At 37.9% G+C, this 10,000-nt stretch overlaps 1 protein-coding gene across 5 annotated transcripts in view; it reads right to left on the minus strand.

The window, feature by feature from the left end:
- Window positions 1–10,000, minus strand: part of LOC144977415 (protocadherin-11 X-linked-like) — a 150,597-nt gene that overhangs the window by 7,952 nt on the left and 132,645 nt on the right. For all 5 annotated transcript variants that reach the window (XM_078922601.1, XM_078922600.1, XM_078922598.1 and 2 more), the window contains exon 11: window positions 1,485–1,589. In XM_078922601.1, the coding sequence (XP_078778727.1) occupies window positions 1,485–1,589 (105 nt within the window). The remainder of the gene's footprint in view (window positions 1–1,484; window positions 1,590–10,000) is intronic.

The following is a 10,000-nucleotide window of genomic DNA, read 5'->3' on the forward strand; positions in this document are numbered from 1 at the left end:
ACTCCCTCTCTTCCCCTCTCTCTATTTCTCTCTCTCCAACTCTCTCTCTCCCACTCTTTCTCTCCCACTCTCTCTCCCTCTCTCTCTCTCTCTCTCTCTCTCTCTCTCTCTCTCTCTCTCTCCCTCTCTCATCATTTATCTTATCTCCATATCAACTATTCACAATTTTTAAATCCCCCGATTTCTCCTTATGATGATTTCGCCAATTTCGTAATATTGTGACGTCACTGTCACCTCTCATTCATTTCCGGGTGTCAAGATCTTGAAATTAATTTGCATTGTTTGACTTTCGATCTTCTCCACTTCGAGATTCATTTCCCTCAGCTCACCAAAACTGCCGTACTCTGGAAGAACCCGTATTTTAAAATTTGGCCAGAAAACTCGTCCTTCAAATATCGATCGATATAAATGACCCTCGTCTTTGCAAAAACTCTCAAACCCGGGACTTCGGCGAAGTCCCGAGTTTGAGAGTTTTTGCCAAGACGATGGTCATTTATATCGATCGATATTTGAAGGACGAGTTTTCTGGCCAAAGATTTAAATATGGGTTTTTCCGGAGTACGGCGGAATATGAAATGTGCACTTTTCTCACGCTCGGGTCAATTTACAAGATCAGATTAAAAATCCGAAGTGACATACGTTTTGTAACAATGATGGACGAGTGCTTGATGTTGGTTGGAAGTCAAGCGACATTGATTGGGATCGGTAAATAGATGGATGACGAAGGGTACGATTTCATGAATTCCCTTTATTTAGCCCATGGCGTACTTTAGACGGCCATTCCTTAGCCCCATTTCATTAGGACTAGACATGACGCCTCTAAGGCGATATTAAATTTTTTTAAATAAAAGTTGCGAGGCAATAAGTGTGTGTGCTTAATAAATTGATATAGATAGCATGCGCTTGTCTAAGAAGCTCATAACATTGCCACCCGGAAGTATAACGGACCAACACACAAAACTGTGTGTATCCATGAACGTTTATAGTCGGGTTAATACAGTTCAATGAGCATTACTCATGAACGCGGGTGGCAAAATACAATAACAAAGACCTGAGTGACGTCATCTTCGAACTATCTATAGATAGTATGCGCTTGGCTAAGGCTCCGGAACCCAGATTTCTGTCCGGATTCGTGGATAGCTCATACGGTAGAGTCACGCTTTCACCGGCCAGGCGGAGTTGTCGTACAAATAAGGTCGCAGGTTCAAACTCCCTCACCGCCGCAAAAAAATGTTATTCTCTATTGTCTTCTGGCACTTTTCTACTCACTTCATCTCTTGTAGTTACCAACATAAGTGCCTGCTCCACTCACTTTTCTGAATTAAAAATTCACCAGCTATAATACTGCTGTACTCTGGAATAACCCTTATTTAAAAATCTGGCCAGAAAACTCGTCCTTCACATCTCGATCGATTTAAATTACTCTCATCTTGGCAAGAACGACATAGCCGCATTATCTATTCCTATTGCTATTCCAAACTCACCGCTGAATCAACTCCGTGAAGCTTGAGGAGATCCTGGTGTAGCCTTAAAGCTTTCGACCATTCTGTTGGGTCGCTTGGGCCATTTGACCCTTGGGATGTGTTGAACTGGAGAGAGATAGAGAGAATAATAATAAGAAAAAAATAAATAAGGATGATTCATTTGATCAACTTGGGCTTGAGCTTTTTGATATTGTACAATATCCACTTAATGTGCACAAAGCGCTTTACAAAGGGTCCCTGACCAACAGGAACACTTAACGTGTAGGACGAGACATGAGGCCTGTAAGGCGATATTACATTTTATTTTCGGACAGAGACAACGCTGTTAACAGCCAGGTACTCATTTTAAACCTGAGTACAATGAGAGAAAATGAGTAAAGAGCCTTTTCCAAGGACTCAACTATGCGCCGAGTGAGGCTCGAACCCAGGACCTTCCGATCCGAAAGCGAGTGTCTTACCGCTAGACCACATAGCCGCTTTACAAAGGGTCAATGACCAACAGCAACACGTAACATGGAGGACGGGACATGACGCCTGTGTTAGGCGATATTACAATTTTTCCGACAAAAACAACACTGTTGACTGCTAGGTACTAATTTTACACCTGTGAACGGTGAGAGAAAGTGAGTAAAGAGTCTTTTCTAAGGGCTCAACTATGCGCCGAGCAAGGCTCGAAGCCATGACCTTCCTATCCGAAAGCCAGTGACATACCACTAGACCACAAGGACGCATACATAAAAGTGTCGCAATCGCCATTATAGAATTCTTAAGTGCAAAGCTAGGGTCATCTATAAAGGTCATCTATTTTATTCCATTCATCACTGGATCCACCCACCTACAGGCGTTGAAACAATGAAATTAGTATTATAATACCAGTGGCATGCAGCCTGCCTAGCGCCTGGAACCCGTCACCTATCTATCTCTGTCCCAAGCACAGACGTCCTGCGTTATCTATGGTCCCAAGCTACCGTGGAACAGGGTTGCCAATTTGGCAGATTTTCTGCCAAATGTCCTTTTTTGGAGGCAGAATTTGAAGTCCTGGCGGAAAAAAAACAACGGTTTAGCAGTTTGGCAGATTTTATTTTCCGAGGCCTAGGGATGAATGTATAGGTCTACTCCACGTTTTCCATGTCAATTTTTATGTATTAGTGATTTTTTTTACACTTGGGAAATGAAAAAAAAAAATTATGACGCGGCCTTGCGAATTTTTGTTTAACAAAACTGATGAGTTTTCAAAGGGGGAATTATAAATAGTACGGTTTGGCAGATTTTTGTGGTATTTGGCAGATTTTTAAAATCGAGTTGGCAGAATGCCTGAAATTAATCTGGCAACCCAGCCATGGAATCGTCGAATTGGAGTGTTTGGGAGAGCGAGTAACTGCCACACAAACAATGCACGTGGGAAGGACATAAATGAAGGGGTCATCTGTTTAGTCGTTGATGATGAGTACTGCGGGAGGAAACGGAATGTCCAAAAGTGAGTGTTAGTCTGGCCTGGTCGTGTCCAGCTAGACTGCCGTACTCTGGAATAACCATTATTTAAAAATTTGGCCAGAAAACTCGTCCTTCACATATCGATCGATTTAAATGACTCTCATCTTGGCAAAAACTCTCAAACCTGTGACATCGCCGAAGTCCCGGGTTTGAAGGTTTTTGCCAATTTGAGAGTCATTTAAATCGATCGAAGGACGAGTTTTCTGGCCAAATTTTTAAATATTTTTTTTACAGTGCACGCCAGTATGTGTCCGGCTATACTAATGTTCTCCGGCAATAATTGACCTTTCACCTTTCCAGTTGGTAAGAGAGAGAGAGAGAGAGAGAGAGAGAGAGAGAGAGAGAGAGAGAGGGGGGGGGGAGACAACAAACAGATTGCCTTAATTCTGGAAGCTTACCCAACCCCCCCCCCCCCTCCAAAAGAAAATAAAAACAGGGTTCAAGTCCCCACTCGGTATTTCGTTTTTTCCTTGAACAAGACACTTAGCCCTTAATGTTCACTGCGGCGTCATGTCCCGTCCTACATGTTAAATGTTGCCGTTGACCAGGGACTCCTTGTAAAGCGCTTTGAGCACATTTAGTGGATATTGCTCTATATAAAAGCTCGTTTAATTTTTTTTAAAGCTCAATATATTTTCTGTACATTATAATCGCTCAGAACAAAGCAATGCGTATAGGGTTTTAAAGCGGGGGTGGGGGGGGGGGGGGCGGCAGGAGGGGGAAGAGGCATTTAAGGAAGGGTCATCTCCGTTCAGTAACAAAGGTCATAGTTCATTGTTTACTTCTTTGTGATAGTCGACCATGCATGGTCACGTGGGGCTTCCTTCCCAGACGAGACACAATCTTCAGTGCCAGACTGTGCCACTTGGTGCCTGTCGGTATCTTACAATGTATAGACTAACCACCTGCTGTTTGTTGAAATCGTAGTAAATCAAATTGTCCATTCTAGAATATTATTATCATTTTGTCTTTGTATGTACTTTGCGATAGACTATCGTCCTGTCCGAAGGATAGCAAGCAATTACTATTGTCTGTTTTACGCTATATAGAAACCGGGATAAACTCCGGATTCATGGGCCTAATGGCTACTAAAGGACTACTTTTTTTTTTTCTTTAACGAATGAAGGAGTTCGTATTCAGGATGTGATAAAATATTCTAAATTACAATATGATAGCTCAAAATGGATTATGGAATTAATTATGTCATGGACCATTAAGAAGAAGCATTCAAATGCGATTGATGACTGGAGACAGAAATAAAGGAATTTATTGTCGGTGTGATCATCGGAAAAAACAAAAGACAAGAAACATTTAAATGACAATTAAATCTGCGAGACAAAATAAAAGGAATTTGCATGTCGTGATATGATAATAGATAGATAATAATAGATAATAGATAATAGATATATATATATATATAATAGATAGATAATAGATAGATAGATAGATAGATAGATAGATAGATAGATAGATAGATGTAGATAGATAGATAGATAGATAGATAGATAGATAGATAGATAGATAGATAGATAGATAGATAGATAGATAGATAGATAGATAGATAGATAGATAGATAGATAGATAGATAGATTAGATATGATTGATTGATGTGATTGATTGATTGATTGATTGATAGAGAGAGAGAGAAAGAAAGAAAGAGAGAGAGAGAGAGAGAGAGAGAGAGAGAGAAAGGGGGGCGGAAGAAGGTGAGAAAGAGAGAAAATGAGAGAGAGAAGAAGGTGATGCGAAATAAACGTACAAGGCAAGCAGAAACTTTCTAACACGCTTTTTTGTTTCTCCCGAAAATGTGCTCGAATCCAGCGACTATTGTATAAAGTTAAGACAGTGATGATAATCTGTTGACGATCAGAAAGAATTATTGTTTATTGTCCAACACGTTAGCGGGGATGATTCGCACGTGCCTATGTGAGTCAAACTGACCCGTGCGCTCACTCACTCCCTCACTGTCCAGCAGTCTCCACATCAAAGGACTCTAGTTAGGGATGATTGCAATAAATAAACTATAAACTATAAATCAAATGCTTGAAAACGGTAAGGGCTGCCTGAAGCCGATGATGATCGTAAAATACTAACGAAAGAGTGAAAATGGAAAGGCTTCGAATGGGAACAAAACAGACAATGGACGTTTCGGGTACAAACCCTTCGTCAGCACAACAATACACAAATAAACGTGGAAAAAAAATTAAATTTCTCCACGTTTATTTGTGTATTGTTGTGCTGACGAAGGGTTTGTATCCGAAACGTCCATTGTCTGTTTTGTTCCATACGAAGCCTTCAAATCAAATGCTTGGCGTGTTCGTAGCTAAGGCTCGCCTATCGTTCTTACTGACTGGACTCCCCGAAAATGTTTATCCCGACTATAGATTATAATATGAAGTTGACGTCACTCAAGTCTTTGTTATTGCTTTTTGACATCCGCATTTGTGAGTAATTCTCACTAAAACTGTATTAACAAGACTATAAACGTTTAAGATTACACAAAGTCTTGTGTGTGGGTCCGTTATACTTCCGGATGGCAATGTAGTGAGCTTCTTTCTATATATACTCTGGACTATACGTAAAGTACCAATAACATTTTTACTTTTACTGTGGTTTTTTCTTTCTTATAGGCCGAAGCAGGATTTTGAGCCCGAAACGTTCCGTGTTTAAATATTTTGTTCTCTTTTGATATTTTTGGAATCTATTATCAATTATTCTAATTTTATCACTCCATCGTTGATATTCATTTATGTAGATATTCATTATCATTTTAACTCTCTCTCTCTCTTTACCGATGATTTTCAGTATTTTCTCAAAAATGGCAGGCTTACCAAGCAGAAAAATTGATTTTTAAAACTCAAACAAGCTCTCTACAAAGCAATTTCATGTTTTTATTAATTGAAACAAAGATCATTGTGATGTACAAAATAAATCTGGATAAGAAAGAAATGATGAGATTCTAGAATATTATCCTTTTGTCATTGTACTTTGCGATAGACTATCCGATTATCGTCCTGTCCAAAGGATAGCAAGCAATTACTATTGTCTGTTTTACGCTATATAGAAACCGGGATAAACTCCGGATTCATGGGCCTAATGGCAACTAAAGGACTACTTTTTTTTTTAACGAATAAAGGAGTTTAAACCTTGTCTCGAGTTAATGGTGACGATTTTGCTGTAGGTGGTAAGGAGAGGGTTAATAAGATGATGAAAAAATATTCCAATCTAAAAATAGGTCTTTTCGTACAAAGAAGATTTATTATTAACTTAACACAGTTAAATTTTCTTCTCTCATTATTTATCTTAACCCAGCAAGTGTATCGATACCAGTTACCAGAGACAATGACAACACTGTCGTTCTCTGGAAAAAAACCCATATTTAATATTTGGCCAGAAAACTCGTCCTTAAATATCGATCGATTTAAATGACTCTCATCTTGGCAAATCAAGCTCTCAAACCTGGGACTTCGCCGAAGTCTCAGGTTTGAGAGCTTATTGGGGTTTTTTGTTGTTGTTACCAAGATGAGGGTCATTTAAATCGATCGATAATTGAAAGACGCGTTTTCTGGCCAAATTTTTAAATTATGTCTTTATCCAGAGTTCGGTACGGCAGAGGGCTTTGTTAAAAACCAGGCGTATTGTTTTCAGCTAGTTTTAATGTCATTCTGAGTACAACGTTTTTAGCTTTTCAATTTACTTTTTTGTTTAAAAATAAAACCAAAGTAAAGTAAAAATGGCATAATATATAAATGTTGTCTCGAACTTTATTCAGGCTAAATATTCGAGTTTGCTGGCCAAATTTTTAAATATTATGGGTTTTTTCTTTCCCCAGAGTACGACAGAGCAGAGAATGGAAGGGTAACTGGAAATTCTACACCACTCTGGGGTTCATTATCCAATTTTTAACTCTCTGAAAAGTTTCGTTTACACTCCAAATGTCTAGAGAGAGTATTGTTCTCGGTTTACAAAAACAGAAAACAACAAAACTATTGCACCAAAAATATCTTTAAAATTCTCTCATTAAACCAAATGTTGCCAAATCAGCTATTTTTTGACAATTGAAAAATCAGCCATGCGTACTTATTTTTGAAAAATAAAATAAAATAAAATAAAAATTCCCTTTATTCATCCCACAGGTATGATACATACATACATACATACATACTCTCAAATCAGCAGGAAGGGGGGGGGGAGATACTGTCCGTTACAACAGGGTCAAATCTAGCCCAGCCCACAATCGCGTTAGGTTATCAGACCTGCTAACACATACACCTCGATCAAGCTTGAACAAAGCATTCGACCTCAATTAAACTGTCATGTTTTAATAGAATGTGAAAGAACGTTCTTTTATAAAACTTGCCAAAGAGCTTAAGATAAACATTTAACAATATATATATATATATATATATATATATATATATATATATATATATATATATATATATATATATAATACAGTCTTCTGTCATACTCTGGAAAAACGCATATTCAAAAATTTGGCCAGCAAACTCGTCCTTCAAATATCGATCGATTTAAATGACTCTCATCTTGGCAAAAACTCTCAAACCCGGTACTTCGGCGAAGTCCCGGGTTTGAGAGTTTTTGCCAAGATGAGAGTAATTTAAATCGATCGATATTTGAAGGACGAGTTTTCTGGCCAAATTTTTAAAGATGGGTTTGTCTAGTGTACGGTAGTATTGTTATGTCGTCCAAATGGAGAACCAGGTGCCCCGTATGTTACTTAAAGGCAATTAAATTACGACGGGTTACAAACAGGTGGAAATTGATCCTGGCATATCTCATTACAAACACTCAAGCAATTGAACCTGAGACTTCAGATTGTCAATTTAATTGCACTGTGTCTATGCGTAACGTAATATTACACCTAATGTGCCCTCATCAATCTTTGATTTTATCTCCGTCTCTTGAGAGAAATAAGTTGGCAACAAAAACGGCCAAGCTCTGATTTAAAAAAACAAACAAAAACATAATTTATTTAATTTTGGCCAGAAAACTTTTCATCCAAATAATAATAATAATAATAATAATAATAATAATAATAATAATAATAATAATAATAATAATAATAATAATAATAATAATAATAATAATAATAACTGAGCTATCAGACCCCCCCCCCCCCCCCAGAAAGTCTGATGATGATATTTTTGGATTCTTTTTTATTTTTTATTGTTTTCAGCACTTAAATCATCCGGACACGTTATTACCGTTTTGAGGCTGTGAGTCACAAAGTGACAACTAGAAAAGCTTTTTATTATTATAATTGGAACAACGTGAATGTCTGTAGAACTAATTCCAAGTTCCAAAGTACACACACACACACACACACACACACACACACACACACACACACGTACGTACATCGGCGTACTGTAAACCATCCTATCTATTTCACCACCCAATATCCTTTTTCTCAGTTATTCTCAAACTACGTTCTATAAATATTATAACCCTACTGTAGAAATTCGTATTCCTAGTCCAAGTCTCTTTGCTCTGCTCTAGAAAAAAACATATTTAAAAATTTGGCCAGAAAACTCGTCCTTCAAATATCGATCGATTTAAATGACTCTCATCTTGGCAAAAACCCTCAAACCCGGGACTTCACCGAAGTCCAGGGTTTGAGAGTTTTTGCCAAGATGAGAGTCATTTAAATCGATCGGTATTTGAAGGACGAGTTTTCTGGCCAAATATTTTAAATATGGGTTTGTTTTTTGTCCCGAGTACGGCAGTTACTGTGATTGTTACAACAAAACGATCATCCTAATTATGGGAATTGGAAACAAAAACAACAAAACACGAGGTGATAAACCCAAAGATAGAACCCAAAGATTTTCTTTGGCTTTGTTTGTGGATCTGTATGTATGTTTGTTTCTTTGGGGGTGGGGGTGTTGGTGGGAGTGGTGGGGGTGGGGGGGGGTTCTCAATTTCGTCCCCCTATTTTCTAATTTATTTATATATTTATTTATTTATTCATTTATTTATTTATTTATTCATTTACTTACTTTATTTTACTGTACTTTCAAAGAGAGTTGTCTCAAAAATATGGCATTTAAAAATAGGCTTAGAAATGAAGGTAATTTTTCAAATCTTTGTAAGTTTATAAATAAACGATGCAATATAATATGAACCCGCCCCCCCCCCTCCCGCCGAAAAATATTGAATAAACAAAAAGTAATAAAGGAACTTAAGAAACAACTTGACCTTTAATTGAACTTTATAAAGTGCAATATCAACTTAACGTGCTCAAAGCGCTTTATTAAGGTTCCCTGACCGACAGCGACAACATGTACCAACATGTAGAACGAGACACGAAGCCTGTTAGGCGATAATATTTCATCATTTTATTTTATTTACAGAGACAACGCTGTTAACGGCCAGGTAAGTTAGGTAATATTAGTAAATATTGCGCTATACAAATGCTCCATTTGTGCGGCTATGCGGTCTAGTGGTATGACACTCGCTTTCGAATCGGAAGGTCCTGGGTTCGAGCCTCGCTCGGCGCATAGTTGAGTCCTTGGATAAGGCTCATTACTCACATTATTTTCTCACCGAACTCAGGTTTTAAAATGAGTACCTGGCCGTTAACAGCGTTGTCTCTGTCCGAAAAATTGTAATCTCGCCTAACAGGCGTCATGTCCCGTCCTAAATGTTAAGTGTTGCGGTTGGACAGGGACCCCTTGTAAAGCGCTTTGAGCACGTTAAGTGGATATTGCGCTATATAAAAGCTCATTTTATTATTATGATTATTATTATTATGGTTATATATATATATATTTTTTTTTAATTAACTACGTACAATCTGACTAAGAGTTAAAGGGAGGCAAAAAAAAAAAAATCTTGACTCATAAGTCGTTACTCGCTAAGACAATTATTTTCTTACTCCACATGAAAAAGAAACCCCTTCCCGTTAATCATAACAAAGGCGGCGTTATATTATAACAATATGTGTCCTGTAATGAGAAAACCAGATCGGGTGTTTTCTATAATGTAGTGTACTCAGC

This window comes from Berghia stephanieae, chromosome 7 (assembly GCF_034508935.2).
Source record: "Berghia stephanieae isolate SIO BIC M18660-M18661 chromosome 7, UCSD_Bste_1.3, whole genome shotgun sequence".
Classification (NCBI taxonomy): domain Eukaryota; kingdom Metazoa; phylum Mollusca; class Gastropoda; order Nudibranchia; family Aeolidiidae; genus Berghia; species Berghia stephanieae.